Below are 18,699 nucleotides of genomic sequence, written 5' to 3'. Positions count from 1 at the left end.
TCCCCCAGTTCACAGAGCCTTCGCAAGTGCTAAATGAAATGTGTCATCCAGGTGCACATTCAAGATATCAGTATATGTTGCGGTGTGTTTTGTATCACAATGAGCTTCATTAGGAATAAAAATAACCCTCTCCCCAGAAGGTCCACATTCAGCATTTGACAAATGTGTGCAGAGTTTAATATAAATCAAACAACAAATAAACTCTCGTCTAAATCCCCAAAATGCAATTCAGAGGGTACAATTCAAAATACACAAATTTAGTTCCAATTATAGAACCTCAGAAGTATTACGAGCATCAGGATGCTGGTTAAGTGTCCATAATACAAGCGGCATCTGTCAAAAAATTAGAAGTGCCTTGATTTTTCTGTTGCCTGAAAATGCAACGAAAATCACAATGGCACAGTCTCCACCTTACTTTTCAGTTGGAGTAGGATGGATTGTAACCAGTTTGCTCGTTAAGATATTTAAAACACCAGCTTTCATTGTATAATTGATAAGCAAAGCAAGAAGTGATTTATAGCACATCTAAATACTGTATAGGAACAACAGGGCGGGGAGGAAGAAACATCAGTTTCTCACATTTCTGTTAACTCAAAAATAATCTCAGAGTGGTTACTAATTATGGTATACAAGGCTAGACGTTTCACCCCACTTCCTCTTTTTCCCTACTCCCTCAAGGTCCTAATTTACAGTTGCATGGGTGATTTTGAAATTTAAAGGCAGAAATTGTTAAAATATAGACATTTCTAAATGCATTCTTTTCAGATAAACTTGCCATGCACCCAAACATAACAAAACTCAACAAAATCGCAAAGATGAAGTAGCAAATAGATGAAAGCAGGTTGAGGTTTTGAAAAGCTTGCAGAAAGGCAAAGCCTTCACGCCAAGGAATTTCACAATTTTGAAGGTCTTGGTGATGAATGATCAATGAGCCAGGAACCACACCATCATTCACAAACAAGACTGAGACCAAAATAAACTATTCAATCAAATATGCAAGAAATCCCTGCTGCAGTTCTGAGGTTCAAAAACCCAAATGCATCGCAGTCCTCGGGCCTGTCATCAGCCTTTGTACTCTGCTGCCACATAAAAGCTGAACTCAGGAGAGACAGGATTAAAAGAATGCACCTGCATTTATAAAACACTTCTACATCCAAAGCACTTCACAGCCAATTAATTACTTTTTGTTTTGACATGCAGTCACTTGTTATACAGGCAAGTGCAGCAGCCAATATGTGCACAGCAAGGTCCAACAAACACAATCAGATAACGGCCAGTTAATCTATTTTTTGTTGGTGTTGGCTGAAGGATAAATGTTAGTCATGACACCAGGAGAATTTTCCTGTTGTTCTTCAAATAGTGCCGTGGGCGCTTGTATGTTCACCTGAACAGGAAGACCATGACTCAGTTCAATGTCTCATCCAAAAGACAGCAGCTCTGACAATGCTGCATTCCCTCACTACTGCACTGAACTGTCAGTCTTGATAATATGCTCAATCCTGGAGTAAGGCTTGAATCCATGACACTCTGATCGACTGAGCCAAGCTAACATGATCCAATCCACAATTTCTTAGCTCTTTCCATCACTCGATTGACATGGCCACTTCTCAGTGTGAAAATAAGTCATTAAGACCTGCAAGTCCCCAAGCTCTATCCCCTGCCTGTACTGATTTAACTGATCTCAATCAGGGTGGCAGCAGGTGCACTCGAATTGGCCTGAGATCTTTACTAAGGGGAGGGGAGAAGTTATCACAAGTTTATATTCCTGATCATTACCCAACAGTCTGCAAGATAATAGATGTGCACAGCCAATGAGAAAGGACAGGATTGGATCTGGTTGAATATCTCACCAATACTCATTGACTAGGTTCCCATATGAAAAAGAGCCACATTAGAGGGATATCGGGGTCAAGACAGCGCCCTTGGAACCAGATCCCAGCAGCAGTCAGCACCTTGAACAAAGGGGGAGACAGATGCAATTACAGATTGCCATGGGAAGAATGTACAGATGTAAGAAGTCAGAGATGCAGGGGAAATTTGTTCTGTTCAATCCTTGCTTGAACCCAATGAGACAGTAGACCTCAATGCACTGCTGCAATAATCACAACACTAAGTGGCAGTGCTACAAATTTTTTTTTTTAAAAAAGAGATTTTACCAGAGACAAAAAAAGATGGATTTAGGAGCAGGATCTTTTTAGTCTCTGAACATTGGAGCTATCTACTCTAATTCCATTACCATACATTATCCATGTCTATCAACATCTTTCTGCCAAGTATTCATTCAATTGTCCCCTAAATATAGTGACTGACGCAGTTTCAAAACTCACTTATAATAGACTAGTACAGCACAGGAGGCCATTCGGCCCATCGAGTCTGTGCCAGCTCCTTCGAAAAGCAATCCAGTTTGTCCCACTCCCCCGCCCTTTCCCCATATGCCTGCAATTTTTTCTCCTTCAAGTATTTATCCAATTCCCTTTTGAAGGCGACTAATAAATCTGCATCCATCATCCCATCAGGCAGTGCATTCCAAATCCTAACCAATCATTGTGTAAAAAAGGTTTTCCTCATGTCGCCTCTGGTTCTGTTGCCAATCACCTTAAATCTGTGCCCTCTGGTCATTGACCTTCAGCCATTGGAAACAGTTTTGCTTTCTTTATTCTATCTAAACGCTTCCTGATTTTAAACACCTCCATCAAATCTCCTCTTAGCCTTCTCTGCTCCAAGGAGAACAACCCCAGCTTCTCCAGTCTATCCACACAACTGTAATCCCTCAACCCTGGAACTATTCTAATAAATCTCTTCGGTACCCTCCCCCAATGATTTAACACCCTTCCTAAAGTGTGGTATCCAGAAATGGACACAATACTCCATCTGAGGACGAACCAGTGTTTTATATAACTTTTTGGCTTTTGTACACAATGCATTCCATATACAAATAACCCTTTGGGTGGAAAAATTTCCACTAACCTCCCCTTTTATACTCTAAAGCACAAAGTCTTAAATTAATGTCCTCATTGACCAGTCAAAATAAAATTTTCACTGTTTACCCTCTCAAAAGTTGCAACACTAGTAGATTTACTTTCAACTTTCTAGTGAACACCACACACGCCAAGCATTCATGTTGCACAATTAGTGTTTCAGTCAGTGTCTTGCATGTCCAAGTTTAGAGACAGAGATCAGCGCCACTCTTGGCTCCTGGCTGATGCCCAGTGAGAAATCCTCTCACAAATTCCTGCTAGTAGTGTTTGATCTCCTGGAGCAGCAGCAGGAGAGGGCATTCAGGAAAGGTAGAGTGGCTGCCAGTACAAACTGAGATGGGTGGAATCTGCTTTATTACATAAATGAATATTTAGTGTTTCAGTGCAACATAAAACACAGGATTTGCACAGTAAATTAAATCCCAAGTCAGCTATATCAAAGAATTAAGTTCCAAAAGTTACTTTCTTGATGGCTTACCAGCTTTAGTGTGTAGGTGAAACATGTGGGCCAGGGAGGTCCCACATTCAATCCCCAATCATAGAAAATAGGTGCAGGAGTAGGTCATTCAGCCCTTCGAGTGTGCAACACCATTGAATAAGATCATGGCTGATCATTCCCTCAGTACCCCTTTCCTGCTTTCTCTCCATACCCCTTGATCTCTTTAGCCATATCTAACTCCCTCTTGAATATATCCAATAAACTGACATCAACAGCTCTCTGCAGCAGGGAATTCCACAGGTTAACAACTCTGAGTGAAGAAGTTTCTCTTCATCTCGGTCCTAAATGACCTACCCCTTATCCTTAGACTGTGTCCCCTGGTTCTGGACTTCCCCAACATCGGGAACATTCTTCCCGCATGTAACCTGTCCAGTCCCGTCAGAATTTTATACGTTTCTATGAGATCCCCTCTCATCCTTCTAAACTCCAGTGAATAAAGGCCCAGTTGATCCCATCTCTCCTCATATGTCAGTCCAGCCATCCCTGGAATCAGTCTGGTGAACCTTCGCTGCACTCCCTCAATAGCAAGAACGTCCTTCCTCAGATTAGGAGACCAAAACTGAACACAATATTCCAGGTGAGGCCTCACCAAGGCTCTTTACAACTGCAGTAAGACTTTCCTGCTCCTATACTCAAATCCCCCAGCTATAAAGACCAACATGCCATTTGCCTTCTTCACCACCTGTTGTACCTGCATGCCAACTTTCAATAACTGATGAATCATGACACTCAAGTCGCATTGCACCTCCCCTTTTCCTAATCTGCCATCATTCAGATAATATTCTGCATTCGTGTTTTTGCCACCAAAGTGGATAACCTCACATTTATCCACATTATATCGCAGCTGCAATGCATTTGCCCACTCTCCTAACCTATCCAAATCACCCTACAGCCTCTTAGCGTCCTCCTCACAGCTCACACCGCCAGCCAGTTTAGTGTCATCTGCAAACTTGGAGATATTACACTCAATTCCTTCATCTAAATCATTAATGTATATTGTAAAGAGCTGGGGTCCCAGCACTGAGCCCTGCGGTACTCCACTAGTCACTACCTCCCATTCCGAAAAAGGACCCGTTTATCCCGACTCTCTGCTTCCTGTCTGGCAACCAATTCTCTATCCACGTCAGTACATTACCCCCAATACCATGTGCTTTGATTTTGCACACCAATCTCTTGTGGAACCTTGTTAAAGGCCTTTTGAAAGTCCAAATACACCACATTCACTGATTCTCCCTTGTCCACTCTACTAGTTACATCCTCAAAAATTCAAGAAGATTTGTCAAGCATGATTTCCCTTTCATAAATCCATGCTGACTTGGACCGATCCTGTCACTGCTTTCCAAATGCGCCGCTATTTCATCCTTAATGATTGATTCCAACATTTTCCCCACTACTGATGTCAGGCTAACCGGTCTATAATTACCCGTTTTCTCTCTCCCTCCTTTTTTTTAAAAAAGTGGTGTTACATTAGCTACCTTCCAGTCCATAGGAACTGATCCAGAGTCGATAGACTGTTGGAAAATGATCACCAATGCATCCACTATTTCTAGGGCCACTTCCTTAAGTATTCTGGGATGCAGACTATCAGGCCCCGGGGATTTATCGGCCTTCAATCCCATCAATCAATCAGTGCTAAGTCCGCCAAGTCAGTAGAGGTGGCACATTTCAATGTCATTCTTAGACTTGATTGACTCAAATATTATATTCATGAAACAACACATCCCAATTGAACAGATGAGAAATGTATCAAACACAACAGGAAATCCAAGAACAAAATCTACCAACAAGGAATGCCGAAAGGTGTATGAACACTAAAAATCAAGAATGAGCAGTTGGCATTGTCCACCAATAAAGGAAGTGGAACCAATGGAATTGCTTTAAATATTTTTTTGAAAATCCTTTCGGCTGCCATCTTGGTTTCCTCGCTCAATTAAGGTTCAGGGACATGACTTTGTAGGGAACACACATACCTCATTCCCATGACTACACTGTTTATAGTTTAAGAATAAGGGGTCGCCCATTTAGAATCGAGATGAGGAGAAATTTCTTCTGAGGGTCGTAAAACTGTTGAATTCTCTGCCCCAGAGAGCTGTGGAGACTGGGGCATTGAATATACTTAAGGTGGAGATAGACATATTTTTGAACGATAAGGGAGTGAAGGGTTATGGGGAGCGGGCAGGGAAGTGGAGCTGAATCCAAGATCAGATCAGCCATGATAGTAAATGGCAGAGCAAGCTCAAGAACTCCTATTTTTTATGCTCTATGTTCTTATCAAAATCTCTAGCCAATCTACATGCAGAGAATCTCAATTCAAATCAGAAATCTATACTAATCTACTGTTCCAAATGGCAATATAAATATAAAACAATTACTGCACAGCACCTATATTACCCAAAAAACATGAGAACTTAATTAAATATCTGTGATGCTTTTTTGTTTCTCTCTGCACCATTTCCAACAAAAGGTTAAGTAGGCAATCTTTAACCAGATCTCTGCCAAAGATATCCTCGAGCTATGTAGATATGCAATCAGGTGTGCAAATACATGCTCACCAATTTCCTCACCATCTCTATGGCAATGGAGGGGATAATAAAAGGAAAAATAAGTGGCCTGAAGATACTATCCTCATCCCAAATCTCAACCATCAGGAGCACTGACTTTGGACAAAAATATGCAGCTGCAGAATCATTCACACACAAAAATCAGCATGGAAAAATTAAATTAGCAAAACTGTGGTGCTGTCCCTGTGTATCTGTAGGTAACATAGAGTTAATTGTTAAAATCAATGGACAATACTGGAAAAAAAATCTGCACTCGAAAACAAAGCGCCTTTCTCCCTTGACATCAGCTAAGTGTGCTTTCTGTACTTCAATTATTGGAATTTCAAGCTTACAGAAGAGTAAATAAAAGCCACTTTGCATGAAAGAAAGCCACTATTCAGAATACCACTAATTGCCTCTATTGATAGGATGACATCAAATCTACCAAAAGTAATAGGTCTTCAAGGGTAGTTAGAAATATTCCATTAACTGATTGTGCACAAATTCTCTGATGTCATCTTAGATAATACAATATGTTGTCAAAATCTAAATACATTAGCTGGGAGCTGCTGCACCATTTTGAATGATTTTCCCATCCCAAAAAACAAAACAGCAGGTATAAACAGCATTATTCTGAATTTTCAACCGCCATGTGCTTGTCACATCCATTAAAAAAAAGAATTTTCTGAAACTGAAAACGACTTTCACTGTCCAAGTGGTTGAAAGGTTTTTCCTATAACTAAACACAGCCATTATTAAAATCTATGCTCGCAACTCTCTGGTGACATTGGTCACCAGGTAATCTTGGGTTGGAGCGCAGTTGTGCTGTTTAGCTGCAAACCTGGCCTGTACCTTAGAGGCCACGGCTGTAAAAAGACAAATCCATGGAGGTCAGGAGAAATTTGTAAATGCTTATACTGCTTATACATTCAGGCTCCAGATCAATGACTTGCTTATTTTTAAAAACACTAGCTATTCTCCAATGGCAATGATCACTAAGCTGTGTGATTCACTATTTTATAAGCATTTTACTATGTAAAGCACAATATGCCAAGGTGAAGCTGTGTCACACTGTGGAAAATATTTTAACTGACAACAATCAGAATATCTTTAAGAATAAAACTCTAGCCTCACCCAAAGTTAACCATAATTAGACGTTGTGGCCTTAAGGGGCCACAGATTCACCTTGGCAGCAGAACACATTGGTATTACAATAATACATTGTGCATTACACAGCATAATACAGCTGTCTTTATAAAGACATGTATTGTCCAAATTGTTGTAAGCAGTGCCACAGGAGATCTGCGAAAGCAACAACTAGTGTGCACTCTCAGTCACATACCCCATGCACCAATCACTTGATCCAGGCTGCTCCTTACCAGTGTTTTTCAGTCTAGAGTTTCCTTTCCAAACAATGAAAGCATGAAAGACTATTTTGATTTCCTGCTTTTAAAAAGTCCAAATCACTTTAGTAAAAAATAAATTGTGCACAACATGGTTTAATCATGAGCAGAAAACTACTCATAAGATGCAACGCCATGAGAGATCTCCAAGTTGTGCTGAACACACTTTCATCACATTCCTGTTTCATAACTGGTCTTTTAATAATAAGTCAGACAATTTCAGGCATTTCATTCAGCAGTGTACGATTTACAAGCAGCTACAACTACCTGGATTCCCACACAGGGTGCTCAAACACTGGCCTTAAGAGGGACAGGCCAGGTTTGCAGCCAAAATCACAGATTAAGGGAAGAGAAAAATTACTACTTCAGTATCATTTATCAAATATCTAACTTAAAATCTGACATTCAAATGCAACTAGGCTGCAGATATGATACTCAAAGTACACAGAAAAAGTATTCCATCAGCAATGTTGAACCCTGGATTAATTTCTAATCCTTCAAAAGGTTAGCTTGATACAATCACAATATTAGTACATACAAAACAATGTGGATTCTCTTTCTTCACCACCCACCCAATACCAATTTATTTCCATAGCAGAGATTTCATGGCTTTCATTTCTTTGTGGCGCCACTGAACCAAAGACTGCAGTAACATCTACTGATATCATAGAATCATAGAATAGCACAGCACCGGAGGAGGCCATTCAGCCCATTGAGTCTGCATTAGCTCTTTCGAAGAGCAATCCAGTTAGTCCCACTCTTTCCCCATATCCCTACAATTTTTTTCCCTTTGAGTATTTATCCAATTCCCTTTTGAAGGCTACTAATGAATCTGTATCCACCACCCTATCTGGCAGTGCATTCCAAATCCTAACTACTCGTTGCTTAAAAATGTTTTTCCTTATGTCACTTCTGGTTCTTCTGTCAATTATCTTAAATCTGTGCCCTATGGTCATCGATCCTATAGCCACTGAAATTGGGTAAATAAATATAAACTATCTGAAACCTTAATGATTTTAAACATCTCAAACAACCCCAGCTTCTACAGTCTATCAAGGCAACTGTAATCCTTCATACTTGGAACTGATGACTGAATTATTCATTGAATCACACTAAATACTGCACAATTCAAAAAATTTCACTTGCTTAAATAAAAATGATACAATTTGGAGGCTATGCTATTAACTGCAGTCATCAGCATTAATTGGTTGATTTTCCTCTGCAAGGGGTCCCCAAAATACCAATCATGTTTGAAAAGACTCGTAAGAAATTTACTGGTTACATTGGTTGGAGCATTCATCATAACCAAAAAACATGTATTCTTTTGCAATTAAGTGCTGTGAAGATGAACGTAACCATGAACAATAGATTTAATGTTAAGATTGCCAATATACCATTCCCCACTCTCAAAGTCATTGCTATGTACCTATGGAATGACAAGCAGCCACTTACCAAACAAGAACTTCACCAAAACTTAAACATTGAACCATCCCAAAAAGTTAGCTTTTTTAGACATCACAAATAAAGTAATGGCTGTTTGAATGACCCTTCCTAAAAATCCTTCATTTCTGCTGTAATCAGTTGTTTATGACTTTCTTCACTAAGCAATTGCCATGTCAAAGCACTCAATTGTTTTTTCTCTGCACCGACAAAGAAAATTACAACTCTATTACATACCATAATATTGAACATTTTTTAAATCCAATATCTTGCACTCCTTGTACCCACCTCTAAATCAAAAGACTTATGCAGGAACAAGAAAAGGACATTAGACCCAACAAGCCTTTCCCTTTTGATCAATTTATAATGGCAATTATCTCACCGTACGTACAATCCATTACCTTAAAAAATGCATCTAGTTGTCCCTTTTTCACTTTTATGGTGTTCTCTGGTTACTTATTGCATAAATCTTCCTAGTATTTCAACCCTTCGACACGGTGAGCAATTTGCTTGGACCAACTGTGCCCACCCCTTCAGAATCTTGAAAACGAATTAGTTCACCTAAAAGTCTCATTTAGGATGAGCAAGTTCAACTTCTCAAGTATTTCTTTATAACCGATTTCCTGATAAAAGAACTATGGTTGCTAGTCTGTTGTCTCCCAAAAAGGTAATAACATCCATCCTATGATTTAATGACCATACTGCACACTGGGATCTGACCAAATCCTTACACAGCAACAAACTTCTTGATTTGTTTCCCACTCTAGTTGTTGTTGAAATCCAAGATTTTATTTGCTATTCCTGTCAGCCAAGATTTGTGGCAGATATTTGTCGTCTTATCCACAATATCTACTAAATCTATTTCCTAATGAACATGTTGAATGATTGCTCCGTTTAGCGCACACACCTGTTGGCATCTCCCCAGGCTAATTACTGTACTGTGACTCACAGTGAACTATATTGGCCACCCATTGGCCCAATTACCCAACACATCCAAATCCTCTGAACCTGGTTACATTGCATCTCTTTATTGGCACTGTTGTCCATTGGAGATTCCTCCTAACACGATCAGCCAAGAAATTTATATCTTTATAGCAACATTTTTAATCTTATATATGTCAATCAATTTCTCTACACCTCATTGGTTAAATGTCTGCATTTTGTTCAAATTAGTATTTGTCGACCATTTCTCCCCACATTCCATCCGAAAAATTCCACATTGCAACAAAAACAAAATTTATCCATTATACCACCACCATAACAGATCTCCACCCATCCTGCGATGCACCCCTAAAATTAAAGTTGATAATGTAATTTTTTTTAAATCAACCATTTAAAAAAAAGACTAACCATTCCATCTTCGAATCCAATTCCCTCTTCTGCTCATAACTACCTCTAATCTTCAGTACATCTTTCCCTAAATTTCATGGCCCTTCCTATCCAACTTTCTCAGCAAAACACCCATACAATTCCCATGAACAGTGGCACAAACCAGCCTTTAAATCGCTGCATGTGCGGAGTATCATTTCCGACGTGAGGCCAATAAACAAATCACCTGACTAAAAGTCCCAAAAGCGATCATACAGACCTAGCCATTAAACGTCCTAATTCCCATAGCCCAACCATCCCAAATGCAACACTTCACCATGACCTCCCTGTCTGAATCCTGACCACTGACCCAGTGTTTCCTGCACCCAAACCCACTCCCCCTACCCTACATTTGTAAGCCTTAATCAGTTTCTGCTGCCTTTATGAGTCCCACTCACATGGCTTTCCCACTGACGCTGGTGAACAATGGTTCAAATTTTGCTGCTCGACTCCACATTGGAACTCCAGCATGTATCACTTGCTTCTTTCCAAGCCAAGATTCCAACATCGCAATTGCTATCCAATGGTTTCCTGTTGCACGTTAACATGTCGACAGTAGTTGATAGAATCGGGTTCTTTCCTCTTTAATCAGAGACAGCATTCACAGCAGAAGCGCAGTGGGTTGACGCAGAGCTCTCGCCTCCAGCAGTTCTGCTTACCCCTTCAATCAGCACCTGCAGTTGGTAAATTGCTACGGCAGTGTTTTTATTCCCTGCTAGCAGATCAGCTGCTTCAAGAACTAAGTTTTTCTTCAACCAGGAGCATTTAAAGCCACCCAGTGTTAAGTGGATACCCCAGTTATAGAGTCCTGCCCCATCTCTACAATATTGTAGTAGACTCTTGCATGGAATAGGTCATCCTCATCCAGCCCACTGGTTTTAAAGGTGTTAGGCTGCATCAAATCCAGAGCAGAAGATGGTTTTCTCTGCAACACGGCAAGGTTATATTTTATTCATGGATTGTAGATTTTGCACAACACAGATGTTGCCAACTGTGACAAGCAGTGCAAAACTTCCTTGAAATTTCTAGATTTTCCCAATCGTTCTTACCAGCCATTTCCTGCAACAGTGCTCCAATACGATTACCAAAGCAAAGATAGATTATTCACATCATAGACTGGAAAAGCAAAGCAGGACTTGTACCAACACTCACATTTGGCTTGTACTGTTCTGTAAAAAGCAGTAATCGCCAGTATCTTAGTTCAACTTGGTTAACTGGACAGCAGATTCCTCAATGGCCAAGTAGGTTTTTTCTGTGTCCACTAAACTTGGGACATACAAAGCTAGGATTTTGCGAGTATTGCAAGCTTCAGAAAACAATGTTTTGCTGACAAGTAAAAAGCCTTCAGTCTGAACTGCATATATTTGCACAGAATGGATTCCACTATCTGATAAATGCAGATTGAGGCATTTACTGGAAGAATGTCTGTATTTAGAACATTCATCATCAGCCACATTTTGAAGATTTTTACTTCTGCAAAAAAACAATTTTTTTAGGTCCTTGCTATGTTGTTCCTTAGCCAGTGATTTTTTGCGATTGCAGCAAGTCATCAACTTCATTGCATGTTAACTCGGTATAAATTCTATGATTACATGCTCAAGTGTGGAGCATGCAAGAGACTTCAGGACTTCAATGTTAGAAGCAACTTCCATTTCTATAGCTAATTTACAATGTTCAATTGCTCACTGGCTTACACATACACCCCAATGTGTATAAACAAGTTCTGCGAGCAACTGGAAACACACATGATCTTCAGATTCTTTTTGTTCATATTTACATAAAATACCTCACATTTTTATGTGGCATTGACCTTTACAAACATCTTCCAGAAGCCCAGTCCTCCAAATGTGACTTATAAAGCTCAAATTTCACTTTTGTAAGTTTGAAAGTTGCCCTTTAAATGCCTGATTGTATGCTTGTGTTGTACGAGATGCATTAGGAATAAAAGTACTAATGTCATCATGCATTCACAATGTTCTAATGCAACTTACCTGCCAAGTTCACGAATTACAAGATGCACAAAACATGTTGATTCTATCCACCTGCTGACCCATCTAACTTGTATGTTTGTCATAAATGTGTTGGACAATGAAATACTCTCTCAAAATGTCCATTGTAATATTACAGGCGATGTCTCAGAGCTTACCCTGCTGGAATGAAACATCCCATTGGGTACTGCTTTACACAATCTGCAGCTGATTTATTTTCTAATTTTAAAAAAATGTCCAAAAAGATCCATGACTGGTGACAATAGTGCTCGGACACGACCTGGGTGGACTGTTCACCTGAAGCATTACACATCATGCCCATGCTTCACGGTGTGGGATGTCACCTAGACCACCCCTCTAACGCTAGTAAGCAAAACCTAATACGTAACCCCTATAGTGTGATTTTATTAACGTGAACACAGCTTACATTTCAGATACATACAGATTTCAGTTTTCTCAACACCGACGAGTTCCAGTCCATGGAAAATATTCCCATAATCTCAGCAGTAGAAGAACCATAATTTTCCATGGAGTAGCTGATCATTTATAGCTTAACTTTATTGCAACCCTCATTGCCAGCTCCCTGTGTCTCAGGTGAGGATGTGAACTGCATGGTGTAGTATCAACCCTCGCAGAAAAGGAATGATTTTCATTTCTACAGTACCTTATTGTGTGGTCAGGATGTTCCAAAGCACATCATATGAATTCAATATTTTTTTCAAGTGTAGTCACTATTATGTAGGCAATTGTGGCAGTAAATATGCACACAGCCATGACCCACATGCAGCAAATTAAATGAATAACCTGTTAACCTGCTTTGGATTGTGTTGGTTAAAGGAAGAATGTCCTTATGCTGATAGGGTTAGAAGAAGTAGGATGGGAAGATGCTCATGTGGAGCATAAATACCGGCATAGACCAGTTGGGCCAAATGGCCTGTTTCTCTGCTGTAAATTCTATGCAATTTCAGCAAGAACATTGGTAGAACTCCCTGCTCTTCTTCAAATAGTGCCGTGTGATCAATAACAGCCAGATCGAGCCTTGCTTTACAATCTCATTCAAAAGATATTTCCAACTGAAGTGTTAGCCTGAATTATGCGATCAAGTCCTGGAGGGACTTGAATCCACAACCTGACGCAGGTATGAATGCTACCAACTGAGCCAAGTTTACACTTGTGAACCTCTCAGGTTTGACCACTGATCTCAAGATAAAGCAGCAAAGGGGCACAATTGGCCAGCCCAATCTTTCAGGGTTGTTACAGAAGATCGCTTCCTAATATTATTATTGAAATGGCTTCCTGTTAAGAGTATCACTGGAAGAAAAAAAAAATTAAATTAAAATAATGTATGAAACTGTTATTTCAAGGAAAACTACTCCATCTTTAAGGCTGTCTTTCAGTTTAAAATCAAAAGTGCTCTAGCCCTGAAGAACAGTCAACGCACAGCAATTCACCCCATAAGGAGGAAAAGCATACATATTAAGTGTAAAAGGCAGCAGGGTGTCCTACAGATGTTTGAAATTTATCAAAAATCTCTCAGCCTTTTATTAGAAGTACAATGGTAAAAATCCCTCCCATAGTTTAGTCGTAACAAAAATTTTAAATTCCAAAATATGAGAAGACAGTGGAAAAAAAAAACAATCGATACAGTTATGTTACTGCAAATTTAATATCCTATCATTGACCAAAATACATACATATTGAAAGATACTAAATTAACAATTTAATCCAGCAGAAGCATTCAATCTCAGATCTAAACATCCCAGCCAGTTGAACTATATAATTAGATAATATTTGTCATCCAATCAGATAATGTTAAGTGGCTTAGGATACATCTTAAATAACAGTACTGGCAAAAATGTATTTGATTTTGAACATGCTGCATTCAGCTCACACATGATAAATGTTATTTTTAAAACTGATCCCATTTCTTTTCCTTAAAATGAATGTCGAGTTCGTCAGCTGGAGACTAGTTAATGAAAGTTTATTTTGATCTTGTGCATAAATTAGACTTTATTTTAAATGGTTGTGAACAACTATTTTAATGCAGCCCTAGGTCTACAATGAGGCAGAACAGCATCTCTTGGCTTGCAGTTAACACAGTATTACACCAGCTAAGATTCCATACAACATGTATTTACTCGCTTATAATCATTTTATGAGCTACATCTCGAATTATATCTTAGTCTCGAGATATTCAGGTGGTGTGTGCGCAAATGTCAAATTAGTAGTATTGCTTTTCTCACAATGGAAAGTCTCATCTTCAAAGAAAATGTGAGTTTTATGAACTGGGACTTTCTGTAGTTCAGGAGTACAAGAGCTCATCTGCAAAATACTCCAAGAAACTCAAGTTTGTGCAAATGATCACTACAGCTTAAAAAAAAATTATCGCCTAAAGAATTCATGAACGGTGAAAAAAAGCTGGGATGTTTAATTGTAGCTACAGAAGTATATGCATTCTAAAAGTACTGTGTCTTATGCTATGTGGTATATAGCCTTGCTCTGATCCATAATCATTTAATTTCTACAAAAACACAGCAACTTTAGCCAATATATAAAGTCTGGTGTGACCTGCAGCACTTACATGTTCAAATTGATAGGAATTACGGGAATTCTACATAAATTCTAGTGCGGTGTTACTGAAACATAGGGTAACTGCGTAACTTATGCAACCCAAGACATACACTCTCACATTACAAAGGGCATCGCTTCCTCACAGGGAGTCTGCTACAACTGTTGAAAGAGAAAAAGCTGTTTAATAACCCAAAATACAATCGATATCTCAGTAACTAGTACTAAACACACAAATCAGATACAAATTTTGTGGTGGGGAAGGATGATAAGATTCTATGTAAACACTCAAAAGCACAATCTTATGCCTCAAACAGATTCATTCAGCATTAGCATACAGGCCTGTGAAAAGGTTGCTCATGTGGAGAATGCTTCTGAGCTTTTATTGAGCAGTATCTAATCAAGTTTAGATGTCATACGCAAATAAAGTGAAGCTCCAGACATTTAAACAGCTAAACTGCAAGAATTAAATTGCTCTCTTATACACAAATATCCACTATTTTACATATTTATAATTTCTGTTTTATATTGCAGGTCATTTCTACATTATATTGAAGGTAAAGGTTTTGTTGATAATTTTCAATTTTCTCCACTTCCATCATACATAATGACGTGTAAACCAAAGGATTAACTCATGGAACATTACCCTCGAATTAATTGAAAGATAAATCTATAATTTACTAGTTTATTACAAGCAGAATAAAAATGCAAAACATTCCCTTAAATAACTGTGGTTAATAATCCTATTTAAGTTTTGTCAAAACTAATGTAAGTATCTAAATAAGCAGCAATACTATCTGATGTATCATGGAAAAAGTTTCTTCAGTCAGAATGAAACATGTAATAAGAAAGCTGACAAATTAAAAAGCCTTTAAGGTCAATATATATGTCCCTAACTACCAAACATGCACAGATCTGTGCAACTAGTCTTTTCAACTAACTTTAAATAGTGCGCAGAAAACAGTCACCAAGGATGTGCATTCTATTGAATAAAATGGAAGCAAATGTAAATATACATACAATAAGAGTAAATTCCTGATGGACATAATTTACCTAGTCTAAAACTACCCTGGGTTTTTCCATGTTACACTCATTTACATTATAACTTAAGTCTGGTTGGAAGTAACTTTTTATTGATGCAAATTCACTACCTAAAAGTAGCATTACGATTCTGACCTAACAAGAAGTTCCTCCCAAAAACCCAGGTCATAAAAACGGCAAAATAACTGCCAAGTATCAGAAATAGGCTTAATTTAAAATATTGAGCTTTAGATCTAGATTATAGTTAAGTAATTCTAATGCTTTATTATGAGATGCAAGTTGACTGCACAGCCTCTTCTATTAGTATGGTCACAAAGTGGAACACTCAATACCACCTTACTTCTGTAGAAAATACAGCAAGTTACTACAAACTAATTAGTAACCATTATTACTGTTGTTACTCCTTACAAGTTATAACACAAAATGCTACAAATTAAGTAACGCTGTACAAAACTGTAAATTATTCAGTCATTTCTTAAATGGATCAACCAAACTAAATGTTTGACAAATTAAACCCAACTTGAAATACCACTACCCCCAGATCTAGAATTCAATACTTAATTTATAAAAAACAAAATTAAGCCTTTTAAACTGTTTTCTTATCACAATTGTCAACAAAAACCCTTTACAGGATTCTATTTCAAAACACATCACTTACAGTCTCTACACTAATCCTTAGAACCTCCAAATTAAGATTCTAGTGCTACCCGCAAGAGGTTTAATATGTCCTAGTCATCCCAAACATTTGCTGGCACGACAACATGCAAACAAGAAAATTAGCACTTTTCAGTCAGCACATCTGATGCTCGCATTCAGAACATTCCTACACTAAATGGACAAATAAATCCTCCAAGTTTGATACATATCTGTTGTACAATTAGAAAACAATTTGCGTATTATTAATAAAACCATCAAAAAATGTCAATCGCAGCACTTCAGATCGTATTTTAGCCTTACCTGAGCCACCAAATTGACTGCTTGCAAGTGTGGTTGGTCCGTTCTTTCCACTATTAACAGGAGGAGAAAACATCTAAAAAAAAGGAATGTATCAAGATTAATGATTAATCTATAAGTGTTAGACCATGATATTCAGCACATCTGAACCTATTTAATGGCAGACTCTACTGATAATAGAATATGTATCCTTTCTGATGTAGTCAAAAAATATAGGCTCAGTGTGTCACACGTGAGAACGCTTTACTTTTTAAATATTTATAACACCAATTCAAAACAATATTGTAAACAGATAATTGAATGTACTTTATTATAGCCTTTACTGATTGTCTAGACTGTAAGTTGAGTAATTATCAAAATGAGTCATTTCTATTAAAATACTGGACGATTTATAATAATTATATATACTTGCCACTACCATTTATCTGACAACACTAATCAGTAGAAAACTGAAGCTAGTCAGAATATCCACGGGTAACTTCAGGCGATACACGAATTCTGAAATAATTCAATGCTGACATGAAAATTAAGCTCGTGCTATACGCCGCATTACTTCAAACGGTTGTCAGTAATTTCCCAGTGAACCTGCCCCCTAAAAACTACTGGACTTAAGTCTAGACACATCAAACTTCAGGTGTCTCCTTTTGATTAAGCTAGGCGCAGGCAACGCCACACGCTTTTTACAGTGATGGGCAACCCGTATTAATAATAAAGCCTCCAAGCATCATACCGCACTAAAATCCAGCAGATCGCTCAATTCCTTGTCCGTTCCTATAGCGGCCATCCGCTGCTGTGGATTCATCTTGATTTACTCTCCCTAAACCCAAGAACAAAACATAGTAATACTCATTACTCAAAAAAAAACACAGTTGATTGAAGGATTTAACAAAAGAAAAGGGAAATCAAAGTGTGCTGAGGGGGTGGCTGGAAATTATATCCAAGGAAGGCTCCGACTCACTAATAAAAGACTCGAGAAAAACTTGACGTGCAAGTAAAAGTCTGCAGCAGGCACCAAAAATACCCTGCCGCAGGCAGAGAGCGCGCGTCCCTCACCGAGACACACAAGTACAGCAGTTACTGTACAAGAAGTGACAAGCATGCTATACGTTAACATCAGTCCACATAAAGACCTCAGCAAGGTAAATAAAAACAACCCAGCATTACGTTTTTTTTTAAAAAGGGGGGAGGGGGGCAGTCCCCTTTCATGTAAAAATAAATCCTTTGCTATGTTTTTTGGGAGTTTAAAGGCGGCTGCAGCGAGGTTGTGTGGAGACGGGGGAGCCCCCCCCCTAACCGGGGAGCCCCCCCCAAGGCCCAAGCCCCAAGCCCGAAGCCCGCTAGCAGCAGCTCCCCTAACACTACACTCGCAGCCTAACTTTAGGCAATGTGTGCCGAGCCCGGCCCAGCCCTCGCCCTGTTTCTCACTCACTCACTCACCTCGCTCTCCCCCTCCACCAAACATCCAACCTCCGCCAGCGGGTAGCGCCTCAGGCCGGGAGGGGAGGGGGCGAGGTGTAATTTTTTTTCTCCCCCTTTTAAAATCTTCCCCTCCCCACTTTCCCCAGCCTGCTTCCTCCTCCTCCTCCCCGCCGAGCACTGACTGAGTGTGACAGGCAGGCGGGCGGTCGCGCCTCTCTCTCTCTCTCTCTCTCTCTCTTGCGCCCTCCGCAGCCCCGCGGCTCCTTCAAGCGGACATGTTTTTGGGGGTTGGGGGGGGGGGCGCGTCACCACGCTGAACCAAGACGCGGTATCCCTCCGACCCGTGCACAGGAGGAGGAGGAGGAGGAGGGAAAAAAAGCTACAAATATTGACGCTGAAGAACCCCCTCCTCTCTCTCTCTCTCTCTCTCCCCAATGTCTGAAGGTGGGAATTTTCTGTGCAATGTGCAATTTGATCTTTAAAGTCGTTTTTGGTCTTGCA

The 18,699-nt window shown here is 39.3% G+C and overlaps 1 protein-coding gene across 5 annotated transcripts in view; it reads right to left on the bottom strand.

Annotated features, from left to right (window-relative positions):
* tcf12 (transcription factor 12) overlaps positions 1 to 18,484 on the bottom strand; it is a 318,722-nt gene extending 300,238 nt beyond the window's left edge. For 4 of the 5 annotated variants that reach the window (XM_070858348.1, XM_070858350.1, XM_070858351.1 and 1 more), the window contains exons 1-3: positions 18,217 to 18,374; positions 17,510 to 17,596; positions 16,783 to 16,855 (exon numbers count right to left, since the gene is read on the bottom strand). In XM_070858348.1, coding sequence (XP_070714449.1) covers positions 16,783 to 16,855; positions 17,510 to 17,581 — 145 coding nt within the window. In that variant the 5' untranslated portion in view covers positions 17,582 to 17,596; positions 18,217 to 18,374. The other variant, XM_070858349.1, reaches the window with a different exon arrangement.
* Positions 18,485 to 18,699: the final 215 nt, after the last annotated feature.

Source organism: Pristiophorus japonicus, chromosome 17 (assembly GCF_044704955.1).
Source record: "Pristiophorus japonicus isolate sPriJap1 chromosome 17, sPriJap1.hap1, whole genome shotgun sequence".
Taxonomy (NCBI): Eukaryota; Metazoa; Chordata; class Chondrichthyes; family Pristiophoridae; genus Pristiophorus; species Pristiophorus japonicus.
This window is presented reverse-complemented; position numbering and strand designations above follow the sequence as displayed.